This window comes from Hibiscus syriacus, unplaced genomic scaffold (genome assembly GCF_006381635.1).
Source record: "Hibiscus syriacus cultivar Baekdansim isolate YM2019G1 unplaced genomic scaffold, ASM638163v2 tig00110458_pilon, whole genome shotgun sequence".
Classification (NCBI taxonomy): Eukaryota; Viridiplantae; Streptophyta; class Magnoliopsida; order Malvales; family Malvaceae; genus Hibiscus; species Hibiscus syriacus.
In genome coordinates, this window is record NW_024062745.1 from 595705 (window position 1) to 609765 (window position 14061).

General features: G+C 35.0%; 1 protein-coding gene across 1 annotated transcript; it reads right to left on the bottom strand.

Annotated features, from left to right (window-relative positions):
* Window positions 1-220: 220 nt before the first annotated feature.
* Window positions 221-4537, bottom strand: LOC120126343 (protein WEAK CHLOROPLAST MOVEMENT UNDER BLUE LIGHT 1-like). Its single transcript, XM_039144559.1, has 3 exons — window positions 4455-4537; window positions 2585-3541; window positions 221-2371 (listed from the first exon to the last, which is right to left on the bottom strand). Exons 2-3 carry the CDS (start codon window positions 3506-3508, stop codon window positions 512-514), a joined length of 2784 nt encoding a protein of 927 aa, XP_039000490.1. The 5' UTR covers window positions 3509-3541; window positions 4455-4537; the 3' UTR covers window positions 221-511.
* Window positions 4538-14061: the final 9524 nt, after the last annotated feature.

The following is a 14061-nucleotide window of genomic DNA, read 5'->3' on the forward strand; positions in this document are numbered from 1 at the left end:
CTGCTTATGGAAAAAAATGGTTTGTTCGATGAAGAGATGATTTTAATCAAGAAAATGAGAGCACAAGCCGTGGAACCAAACTATTTAAGCCTTCTATCTGTGCTAATGCCAGACCATGAAACCATCCATTGTTTTGCTATTAAAGCTGCTTTTGTCAACAATGCTTCTGTAATTACTTCTTTTGTTTGTGTACATGCGGGAAAGAAGACCAAGTTCTTCTCATTCATTATAAACATCAATTTTACATGACTTGACATCCAAGTAAATCAAAGCCTATACAGAACTTAAATCATCTTTTATTTCTTCGGATCCTCTAGCCATACAACCCTTCCCGGTAACCGAAAGTGTATTCTCAACTTCACCATACGTCAAAGAATACACAAAATTTACGCTCGGAGATTATCCGGAAAATCTTAATCAAATACTAATAGCCACTGTGACAACCGGGGAAAAAGAACTTGAGGTGAAATCACAATCGTAAAGATAACGCAGCATTTCATCGACAGACTTACTAGGACTTGGACTTGGATTTTAATAAGCTCGACTTTTTTCTGTTAAAAAACATGGCTATCTTGGGAAACAGTTGCTTTTTCTTCTTCTTAAAGACTGCTGTTTCCGGGAATGATTCAGGTTCCGTGCTACTCCCATTGACTGCCTTTGAGCTATCTAGAGTGCTGCAAGGAGAAATAGGTACAGGTACAGCTTTCTTCGTTTGTTCCGTTCCCTCAAAACTTGTCCTTGGAGGCTTTCCTCCATGACTCGATTCAGTAGCCTTTCGCCGCTGCTCATGTTCAGACCTCCATTGTCTCAATTCTTGCTCTAAGCCTAACTTCCCTTCCTTGGCCTTCTCAGCCTTCTCCAAAGCAATTTTTAGTTGTTCCTTTCTTTCAGCCATCTCTCGATTTACTTCTGCCAACTTCTCCAAGCTACTGGACTGGGATCTCTTAGCTACCTCAACTTGAGAAATGAGAGTTGCCAGCTTTATGTTAACCTGTTCCTCCGCTTCATATGCACGTTTACTGAGGTCATAGTACTCCTCTAAGGGAAGAACTAAACCATCTGGGGAATCGGCATGATCGGTTCTTTGAGCTGATTCATGACCTCGCAATGCTTTGGTAGCATCTAAAGCTAACTTCTTTGAAGCCTCAGCTGCCTCTATCTCCTTTTGAACTGCACGTAATCTACTCTCCATGGTACTTGCTCTAGCCTTGGCCTGCTCAGCCTCTTCCTTTACTTTTCTCAGTTCTTCATGAGCCATTTGAGCAAGTGATTTGGCCTCGAGAGCTTCTTGAGTTGCCTGCTGCAATTTTTTTGGCATCTCCACCATTCTATCTCTGCCCTCTTTTTCATTCATCTGCACCGAGTCTAGTTTTGACTCAGTGTTATCTGTGTCCTCTTTTAATGAAGCGACAACAAGCGGCATGCCTTCTGTTTGCTTAATGATGGCAAGAGCGGACTCTTCCTTTTGAAGCTCTGATTTTAATGAAACAGCAAGCACCATCAAAGAATCCACTTCTTCAGTTGCTTTTTCTATTTTGAGCTTCACCTCTTCAAGTTCCTTCTTTGCTGAGGCAACCACAACGGGTACCTCAGTGAGAGTTCTTTTCTCTGGTATCTCTGACACAACAGTGGAGTGTCCATTAGTTTCCAAATTGAACTTAGACTCCCTATAAGCAGTTAATTCAGATTTCAAATCATGCAGCAGCACTGAAGCAGTGTCTAGCTTTGGTTTCAGATACTTTTCTGATTCGATTTGCTGAACGATTTTCTGGAGCTCCTCTTCAGCCTGTTTTAGATCCTTCTCCCAATAGAGAGTATCTTGGTCTCGGGCCATGGCTGCTCCAATCCTTTTCTCTTCTGCCTCCATATGTGCAGCATTTGCGGACTTCAGGGACTCCTTTGTGGCCATCAGCTCAATAGTCAATTCTTCCACTCTCCTCTCAACCTCTTTCGAAGCAGAAACAGCCTCTTCAGCTTTCTTAACAGCTATATCTCGTTCAGTCACCATTGAAGCATATTTCTTCCGTAATGTTTCCATATCTTCGTTAATAGATTTCAGCTCTTCAACAGCAGCAGCATGCCTGGCTTTAGCAACCTCAAGTTGTTCCTTTGCTGCAACACTAGCCTCATCGCAAATCCCTTGTTCCATCTCCTCCACCCTGAGCATGACAAGTTCAGAGTCTTGTTTTGCCTGATTCTCTTCAGTTTCTGCTCTCTCCAGGTTTAGCTTCAGCTCATTTATTTGTTTATTTGTGCTGTCCAGCTCCATTAATACTCGAATTTTTGCCTCTTCAGCATGCACTGACCGTCTCTTATATGCAACCATCTGCTCCTGTAGTTTCTCAAGGTCTTGGCCCGCACACCTGCGCCTCTATGGACAATTTTTTTTTTCAAGTTACATTTAGCAAACATGAATGAAGTAGGCAGAGAAAAAAAGAAAGAATTATGTTTAATGGTCATTAATAGTTAATAAAGACGGAGAACAAAATTCATGATAAACAGCATTCACTAGACATGCCAAAAATATATTGCTGTAGCATAGACTATATTAACATTCACACCACTATAAATATATCTAATATACCTCTGGAGTTTGTGTTCTACAAGATTTCCATCTAACCATTCCTCCAAACTTGGAACCTGCTTCTTTAACAGATTCAAAAGGTGAAGCTGTATCAATATGACCTTTATTCATAACAGCTCTTTTTCTCGGAACAGAGCTACCGGGGTTTGGGGATTTAACCATAGAAGTGATCATCTTTATACGAGGCAGAACAAAATGACTGGCATGGTCTACATTCCCTTTTTTAGCATCTTCTGCCTTAGAGTCGTTGACCTTGGAAGAGGATGAAGTAATGCCATTTAGTGAGGTGCCAAGAGAATCAGCACCTTTACTATGTTGTCCATCCAATGTATCTTTTACGGATCCATCAAGAGAACTGGGGGCAACAAGATGGGGTTCAGTAGAATCATTGGGTGATGTTATCTGGTTATTACTTTTGGAATCAATGGAAGCAAAATGAGCATTTTCAGATTTTTGTTCATCAGCAGCATCTTGGGAAGATCCAACATCATGGGAGGAAGCAGAAGACAAAATCATGCCACTGTCACCGTTGACAACAGAAGAACCGACAATTGTATCAACTTGTTGAGGTTGCTGACCGTCAGCAACACCATGTATAGCTCCAACAGCAACTACAGTGACATCCGTAGGGGGTAAAGAAAGCTCCCTGGCTGATGCTACATGGTCAATATCGGAATATCCAACCTTCGGATTAGAAGGCGGAGGAACAATTGTGTCCTCATTATGACTATGTGAAACAGAACTAGTATATTTACATGGATGCTCATCTGGACTATGTACTCCCCCACACCTAGAACCTTCCATCAGCCTACCCTGATGATCAATCTCAGGTTGATCAGTGCCCACTGATGAAGCTAAAGCTGCAGTATCTATTATATGGTCTACTTGTCCTGTAATTGGGTCATCAGATTTAGCAACCTGCATATGTGAAAACGGCAAGGAGTCCGACCAGGGTGTCTGAAACCAATAAAATAGAAGCTAGAAATCATTGCTTAATCCATCTAATTCCAGAATTTGTATTTTGTCAGTGACAAAAATGTTGATATGAAAACCTAAAATAATATGTTTAGCAAACATCCAAAATTTCAACAAACCAGTTAGTGTCGGCCAATGCATTCTTCAATAGTAGATCCTCAATCTAAGCACCATCTAAGTTCTACAATTTATAGCACATATGATATGACAGGTTGAAAACAAGTTTTAACCAAAGAAATCAGAAATGCAAGAGTAAACAAGCCCATTAAATTTAATTTCATGCAAAGGCCCTTTTTCTGGCAATTTCATCTAAACCTAGAAAAAAAATGGAAAATAGATTTCTATACCATATGGTCATATCTCTTCAAACGCCAAAAATGAGAGGAATAATAAATATAATCAATAAACCCAATTCCATAAGACTTAATACTTGGTCATCAAAATCCTAATTCTATAAGGCTTCTAGTTTAAAATAATATTTAATTATTGAATAAACTTAATTATCAAGTAATCTTCAACAACTAGAATTACAACAAAATTCAAACCAAAAATAACTTTTATTCCGTTACGTTTCCAAATTTCATCAATTTGACCATTAATCTTTCAAACTAAATAAGAAGACATCATTAATTGAACAATATAATTTTTCAATCATCTATGCTTACAGCTTTTTAAGGATCAAATTGATAAAAACTATAAACGTAAAGAACTAAAAAAGTCGTTTTAAGTTTTTATAGCTTCCATGCCGGCATTTAATATAGTAAAATTGAACATAAGTTAAAGGGAGGGATCAAGATTATCAAATCAAAAACAGTACAGGGACCACCAGCATATTTAAACCTAAAATAAAACAAAAAGAAATAAATCAAATTAACAAATGTAAATGAAAGCTCACGGGAAAGGAGGGTGAGCTATTCCAAGTTGATCTGAATGCCGATTGTTTCTGCAATAGAACAAAGCAAAAAAAATAAATAAATGGAAATTAAATAAAGGAACTAAGGCAGGCTTCTCAGGTTAACGTTTATATATTCATTCAACTCGAATCAAATCCCAGCAATTTCAGAATTCTCAGAGCGACAAGCATAAACAAAGGGTCAGGCATAGATTAATAGAAAGCTAATTAACAAATTTCATTTCTAAAAACTGAAAAGAAAAGTAAAGAAAAGAACTTACCCGGACTAACCAGAAACAAACAGACGAAAGGCGGGGAGGTGTTCATTTATAATCAAGGGCAGAAATACATGCTAAAAACAACAATTACTAATGGTATATCTTTTTACACGTCAAATCAATGCATTTTTTCCCTATTTTGATAAAATTGATTTTTATTTCCTTATAATGACAAAAGTGTTGGGATAATGTATTGGGAAATCTTATTTTCCCAAATAATCCACCTAGCATTTTATTTCCCTAAATAGAGTGTTTTTTACAGTGATACTTGAAGACGCATAGCGCTCCATCTATTTGGAGAAGACCCCATGATTTCTACACGTCTTCAAGCCAAACTCTCCATGCTTTCTACACGTCTTCGACATGCAAGAAAAACTTGAAGACCCCATGACTTCTACATCTTCAAGGTGAAGACTATAAGATTGACATGCGTCTTCAGCAGGCATCTCTACTCTCATGCAGAGCTGAACCGTTGTTGCTCCATGCAGTGAAACAATAAATGACCCGTGAATGAATGCATGCACCTGTGAATGAATGGTAGCTGAGTGGTGCAGTGCATTATTGGTGTATTTGGTTTGATGGGATTGGTGAGGGGTGATAATATTATATATATGGGGGAGAGGGGATGATTTGTTTATACATACCCGGTGGAAGGAAAAAAAAAATCTGTGTGGTTGGTTGAAAGAGAGAGAAGAAAGTTGGTGTTGAAAAAAATCGGTGGAGGCAAATAATTTCATTACCTGCTTAATTAGTTGCACATTATTGTTGAGTGGTGATCGATTCAAACGTCAAATATAGGATTGTAAGCATACAATTTTTTTAATTTCTTTTATTGTTATTTTTTAGTTTATTTTTATTCAAATTAATTTACATTAATTTTATTTTATTGTTAACATTTAATTTAAAAAATGTCATAATTTTTTACAGATTCATTGAAGCATGGCAGCACAAAATAATTTTCTAAGACTAGATGATCGGCATATTTCTAGTCATTTGGGAGTACTGGTATTAGTATTTAATAATAAATTTTATTTGAGAATGACTTATTAAATATGAAAGTTATATTTTATGATTAATTTAATGGATTTAAAAATTACAGGAAGACGAGCAGGAACACATTCGTAATCGAATCAATGTTTGTGGTACGCCACACAGTCTTACTCTCAATAATTTGAAAATGGTTGGATTTTACGATGTCACGTTTGTTCGAGACTTCAAGTTGGTCCCTGGTTTGATCAGTGCGTTGATTAAACGGTGGAAACCTGAAACTTATACATTTCATCTACCATATGGAGAATGCACGATCACTCTCGAGGATGTACCCCTACAACTAGGGGTCCCGATAAATGGGATGCCAGTGGCAAGGAAAAATGAAAAGTACCCAATTTTAGTTTGTCATAAGTACCTCAGGAAGACGCCGCCACATCAATTTTAAAAGGGTCATATTTGAGGCTATCGTGATTAGAGAACGAATTTAAGCTCAATCGATATACTACCGATGAAGAAGTTATATATGTAACTCGAGCATATATACTCTAACTAATTGGGGGAATTTTGATGTCGGATAAATTCGATAGTCTAGTTCATATACAATATCTTCCATTTTTGAATTATTTTCGGGAAAATAAATGTAGTTGGCGATCAACAATATTGACGTTTTTGTACCGTAAGATGTGCAAAGCGTCATTAATCACAGATAATAAAGCTACAGCAGAAATCGGTGGATGTCTGATGTTACTACAGTTGTGAGCTTGGCACAAACTTCCACTTTTAACACCGTTTAATCGAGTTGAGATTGAGTTTCCTCTTTTCCCACAACAAAATGGGGTAGCTGAGCGTAAGCATAAGCATTTGTTAGAAGTTGCTTGTGCCTTAAAGTTCCATTCTCATGTTCCCATTAAGTTTTGGCGTGAGTGTATTAAAACTATGTGCTATCTGATAAATCGTCTTCCTTCTTTGGAAGACACCTTTTGAAATGCTTTATCACAAGTCTCCTAATGTTTCACATTTGTGCGTCTTTGGTTGCCTCTATTATGCCACCACACCAAATTGTAGCGTCAAGTTTGCTTCTAGGGCAATCCCATTTGTCTTTTTTGGTTATTCCTCCCCGCAAAAAAGGTACGTTTTATTCAATTTGCATTCCAAAACATTCTTTGTTAATTGTGATGTTAGGTTTGTTGAGGATGTTCTCCCTTTCAATTTCCTACTAGCTCTTCTATTTTTTTAACTTCATCACCTACTTATCATGAAGATGATATTTTGACTTTATCTCATTCTTCGAGATCTTTGGAACCTGTTTCTTCTGTTATTGTGTCTGATTCTTTTCTTGTTTCAGCAAGTTCTTCTGGTCAGGAAAATGTTGATCATTCTGAATCCGTCTCGCCTACCCCTTTGCCTAATGAGGTCATACGTCGTTTTTCTCGTGTGTTTAAGCCTCCCGGGTGGCTTAAGGAATTTGTTTGTTCTTATCAGTCGGTTCATTCCCTTTCCTATTATCATTTCCCTTCTCATACTCAATCTTTTTTGCTTTCTATTTCTTCTTCTATTGAGCCTCGTTCTTTCTCTGAGGCTATTCAAAATTCTTTGTGGGTTCAAGCCATAAAGAGGAGATTCAAGCTTTGGAATCTAATAACACTTAGAAAGTGGTTCCACTGCCTTCGAGGAAATTGAGCGTTACAAGACTCGTTTAGTTGCAAAGGGTTATAGTCAAAAGGAGTGTGTTGACTATATGGAGACGTTTTCCCCGGTAGTTAAAATGGTTACAATTCGTTTGGTCTTAGCTCTTGCCTCAGTTTTTCGTTGGTCGATTTATTATATGGATGTCTACAACCCTTTTCTTCAAGGGGATGTTGTTGAAGAAGTTTATATGTCTCTTCCCGAGGGGTTTTGCATCCAGGGGAGCGAATGGTATGTCAGTTGCAAAAACCGTTGTACGGTTTGAAGCAAGCGTCTCGACAATGGAATCTAAAACTTGACTCTTGCAGGTTTTGAACAAAGTAAGTTCGATTATTAGTTGTTTGTGAAGAGACATGGAGATAATATTGTGGTTCTATTGGTGTACGTGGATGATCTCCTTATAACAGGGAATAATGAAAAAATGATTAAGGATTTGAAGAAAGTCTTGAGTGAAAATTTCAAGATAAAGGATTTGGGTGATTTTTGTGAATTGAAGTTCTACGTTCAAAGAAGGGTTTGGTTCTGAATCAACGAAAGTATGCTCTGGAAATAATTAGAGACACATGATTAAAAGAAGTGAAATCTGCCTTGACTCTTCTGGAGCAAAACGTGAAACTGACTTCGACAGTTTTTGATAAAGCTTTAGAAAAAAACATGGTAATGACATGGATATTGAAGACAAAACTGTCTTTCAAAGGCTGATTGGAAGACTGATTTATTTAACCCACACTCGGCCGAATTTAACCTTTATTGTACATCATCTAAGTCAGTTCATACAAAGACCGAAATAATCTCATATGGTTGCAGCTTTACGAGTATTGAGAAATGTAAAGAAGAATACGAGGCAGGGATTATTGTTTCAAGCTTCGGGTGGCTGCCAAGTGACCGTTTATTGTGATTCGGATCGGGCTTCTTGTCCCACAACACGCAAATCAGTCATTGGTTTTTGTATTAAGATTGAAGAGGCTTTAGTGTCTTGGAAATCGAAGAAACAAAACATTGTGACAAGATCTTTAGCCGGAGTGGAGTATAAAAGCCTGTTATCAATAATAGCTGAACTTGTTTGGCTGAAGGGTTTACTTGCGCTGCTGGGAGTTGAAGTAAAAGTACCGGCCGAGTTATACTATGATAATCACTACAACAAATTTATTTATTTGTGGCATTGAAACTTACATTTACGTCACTATTTGTATTCTGTAACGTAAATACTGACGTCACGACAAACGTCACATTAGGTATGCCACTAAATGTCCAATGTGATGATATCTATGTTTTCGTTATGTATTGCTAGACATGTCGTGACATTAATGTATAACATCACATTATAATTTATATTTAGTAACAATTAATTACGTCATCAAATAATATAAAAATTCGTCACTAATTATTTGTATCGTCATTAATAATATAATAATTTTATTGTATTAATGAAGAAAAATGTATCGTCACATTAAAATATAAAAATATAAATTAAAATAAAGGATTTTTTAAAATTTTAAATAAAAGATACAATTTTTTTAGAATTTACCATAAAGGATAAAACTTTTTGGAATGTATAATAAAGGATAAAACTTTTTAGATTTTACAATAAAGGATAAAACTTAATGGAATTTATAATAAACGACATTTTTTTTGGAATTTACAATAAAGGACAAAACTTATTAGAATATACAATAAAAGACAAAACTTATTGGGATTTACAATAAAGTACAAAAGTTTTGGAATTTACAATTAAGGACAAAATGTTTTATAAATTACAATAAAATATTAAACTTTTTATAAATTACAATAATTGTATTTCTTACTAATAACTCATGATTTTTGTTTTGTTTTATTATCTTTCTCCTTGTATTTCCCTTATAGCAGCTTTCCTTGCTATCTCTTTTTTCGAAGGAGGTTCTTCGGTTAGTAGTGGGAGCTGTCAACACATAGTTTAATCTTCTGCTTCCCTGCCACCTTTCTGTTACAGAATTTGACCTTTAAGTAGTTGCAAAGAAAACAACATAAGAAGAAAAAAACGTAAGTCAATACCTGAAATAATTGAGCTTCTAACGCATAACCGGGTACAATATATCAGTGTTCCATCTTCAAGTCTTCGACCTTTTCCCACGTTAATCTAGCCCTATTATAAGAATTTAAAAAAAAATTAGAAATGCCTATCTAAGCAGGTCATGATTCTGACAGTTCACAAATTTATACTTACATATGATGAGGATACTTAAGGGAAAGAAATTGCTTCAAATATTCAGTAACATGGAATCCACCAATGTTAGTTCGATAGCATCATTGGTAAACCGCTCTCTATTAACAAATTGTGCTTAAACAAAGTACATTATAAACTGGACTTCAATAAACTTCATTTGTCTTAATCAAATCTAATATTTGAGAATCTAAAAATTAACATAACATATACCTTAGCAGCTGCAACTAGGGATGTAAAATCAGGTAACCGTTCATGATCAAGTCAGATCCTGTCAGGTCAGGTAAAATCATATGCATGTCGTGTCAGGTCAATTTGATGGTTCGACTCGGATCAAGTCGGAACCAAGTCATATCAGTTCGGGTCAATTTTAGGTTGATTTGGCATCAAGTCATATCAGTTCGGGTCAATTTTAGGTTGATTTGGCATCAAGTTCAGTTCAGGTCGGGTTAATTTCAGTTCCGATCGATGTTAGTTCAAGTAAAAACAGTTCAGGTACCAGGATAATTCAGGTTCGGATGGACTTCAATCGAATCTCGTTCAGATTAGGTCACATCATTGATAGGCAAAATTCAGGTCGAATCTTACCGGGTACAAATTGACTTCGGGTGGGGTTATTTTTTATTTTTGGATTAATTATTTTTCGCCTTTCATGAATGTTGAATTGCAATTTGTAATTGTATATGATTTAGAGTAAATTACAAAAAATAAAAATAATTATGGATCAATTTATATAAAAAATATAATTTGACGGACTAAATTGAACAAAAATGAAATTACAAACATGAATTTAAATAAATTAAACAACACACATTGATGAGGGATCAAATCGAAATACTTTTAAAATATGAAGTTGATAGTGAACAAAAATTTATAGGGTTTGGCAATTATAATATCATTTATAAAATTTGAAATTAAGTTTATTATGTGATTTATAAGGTATGAAACTTTATAATCACCTAAGGTTAATAAAAAATTATAAAGCTAACACAATGGATTCAATTTTGTATTAGAGAAACAATTTCCAATGAAATTCACTCTTCCGATTTAAAACTGTTGGAATTTTGTCAATATCGAATTAATGTTCATTAATATTATTTTAGACTTTAAATTCGATTTTTTAAGAATCAATTCATATAATAGGACGATATCGTTTTGAATTTTGACAAGCATCGTAATTAACAAATAAATATTCATTTTTTTCAAAGGAAATAATTAAAACGTATTATAGAGAATAAAGGGTCGATCTGTAGGGATTTAGAAATTTCCAATTTCGTATTGTGTTGATCCTGATCCAAGGAAATTGTATGTAAGAAAAGAGATTTGGTAATAAAAACTGAGTAAAATGAATTAAATATAAAAATGACAAAGAATGAAAGTAAATAATTGAAAATAATAATGATGAAAAATAGCCTTAAGTTTCGTTTTGCCTCAATTCATTTCGATCATCGATAAAGATTTTATTTCGGGGTTCATGTCGGCTACCGACAATAAGACCCAACTCTTGTAACATACTTTTCTTTCCAATAAATCAATATTCCCAAGTCTATCTTCATAATTCAGTCCTTGCTTGTACTAACCACGACTATCACTGTTAGCATCAATACAACTTTAAGGGGTGGAAAAACCCGACTCGAGTTATATTGTCTTAGTGAGAATCAAATTCGATCTCATTTTCCCTTAGTGGATCGCTGCTAAATGTGTTCATAGGAAGTCAAATTTGCTACCAGCCAACTCTTCCTCCAACTGTAAATCGGAACAACATTCAAACCAACGAGCTATTTTTAAAATGAAAGTGTTGAGATTTTTAAAGGAAAATGCATATTTCCAATCCAAGCATATGCAGAACCAAGGGAAGCCTTGGCCCATCCAATTTCATTTTTAATTATTAATATATATATATATATATTTAAAAAATAAATAAAGAAAAATTTACTAGACCCTTTAATTAAAAAATTCTATTTATAGAAAATAAAAAAATATTTTAACCCCGCTATAATAAATTCCTAATTTCGCCCCTAAATCTAAATTTGACAAAAATTAAGAAAGATGTCCGAAGATATTAATCTCTTTTCAATTTTCGCCAAATGAATTGAGTCCTCGCTAAGTCATCGACTAATTGAAAGTTTCGCTAAGCATGATAAAAATCATATTTAGAATTTTAAAAGAAACAAGGTAAAAACTTAAAATAAACGTTGAAAGAAAAAATATAAAACAAACCTTAGAATACTTTTTTAAAATAAAAGAAAAATGAAAAGATAGTCCATGTTCAAGCAATACCGAAGGGGTATTTATTGTTCTAAAACCCTAAATGTATCTTATTGCATTCGGATAGTGAGTTAACGCTAACAGGGTGGTGTGACTCTGATTGGGTTGTATGTCCATTGACAGGTTTGCTTGTTTTCCTTGATCATTCTTCTATTTCGTGGAAGACTAAATAGCAACACGCTGTTTCGTGTTCATCAACAGAAGTAGAATATCGATCCATGACAGATGTTACTTGTGAGTTAAAATGGCTTAAGGGCTTGTTACTTTGCTTGGGTGTTCATCATTTCAAGGTTATTCCCTTATTTTGTGATAGCCAATCAGCTTTGCATATTGCCAGAAATTTGGTATATCATGAGAGAACAAAGAATATTAAAATAGATTGCCACTTAGTTCATGACTCAATAACATAGGGTTTGATTACGCCTTCTTACATTCCTACTATGATTCAACTCGCATATATTTCACTAATGAATTAGGCAAGAAGCACTTTGATTTTTTACTTGGCAAGTTGGCCATCGTGAATCCCCATGTTCCAACTTGAGGGGGTGTTACGAGAATATGGAAGTTAGGAGTAATTTATAGGATTTGTATATACTGTTTTAGCATAAATCATTAGGTTGTATATTTATACATTGGTTTTCTATTCAATAAAACACATGTCTTGCCTAACTTTACATCTCACTAATGTTTAAAGAGTTTTCCCCAATTAGGTTTGGAGGGTTTTTAACGAGCCATACTACCAAATGAGTTCTTCATAATAAAAATCTCTTTTGTCAATAAAAAAAGGGTACAATATAGTAATGGTCACTGAACTTTTCTAAACCTTGCATTTAGGTCCCAAACTTTTAAAACTTGCAATACAATCCTCCAACATTTAGTCCGTTTGTAATATGGTCCCCGATGTAACCGACCGTTTGACACCGTTACACGACCGTTAGTACGTTTGTAATATGGTCACTAAACTTTTTAGGCGCAATGTTGTGGTTTTTGAAATCTCACTTCTTAAGAAAAAAATCGTTTCGACAGCATGTCAGCAATAAAAGACATTGTAAAACATATAGGACACTGCAACAAACATATATGTGCCAGAAATAAAGGTACAAATGTGCAATGACTGGCCAACATATCAAGTAGCTGTTCCAAATATACTACCCTGTCATGATGCCTTTCGATTTACGTGCATACAGAATTATATTCTAAAGTTATAATTCAATTCATATTCAACTGTAAAATTTCCAAAACATGTAAAAAATCCAGTTCTTTCACGATATATCAGTCCCATAATCAACATTAACTTATTAAAAAGAATACGAGCTCATAGGATGCCGAAAACCACAGGTCGGATCAATACAATTCCCAGTAAACTAGTACTAGTCTCTCGGATTGAGCCTGGCAATTTCACTATATCGATACACACAACCAATTCCCTGATTTAAAGAAAAACCAAACAAAAAGATCAAAAAAAAAAAATTAGCCAAGGACTCTCTTTCACTTTTATTCTGATGGACATAATATCTTTCATAAGTAGTACTAAAAGTTTTGATTAAGAATAAAGAAAGAAAATTCACTACAGCAAAACTGATATGTAGCGGCGTTTTTAGCGGCGTTTGGAGAGAAAACGCAACAAAAGTTAAACATATAGCAGCGTTTACAATCGTAGCGCCACAAATTGATACTTTAGCGGCGTTTGTTGTAAAAACGCTGCAATAGAGTTGACATATAGCGGCGTTTTTACAACAAACACCGCAATAGAGTGGTAAATTAGCGGCGTTTATACCACAAATGCCGCAATATATTAACATATAGTGGCGTTTTAGCCAAAACGCCGCAATAAATCGGTAAATTAGCGGCGTTTATGGTAAACGCCGAAATAGATTACACATATAGTGGCATTTATTCTTAAAACGCCGTAATATTTATAATAAATAGTGGCGTTTTTAGACAAACGCCGCAATAGTGTTAATCAATAGTGGCGTTTTTACAAAAACGCCGCAATAGTTTTAATCAATAGTGGCGTTTTTTTAACAAACGCCACAATAATGTAATCAATAGTGGTGTTTTTTGTATAAACGTCGCAAAATATTAAATATATAGTCCTCTTTTTTTCCTACCCGAACCCTAAAATCATTTAAACTCTTCTTCCATCAAAGCTTCTTCTCTAGAACAACAATAGCTCTCAAACGATTCC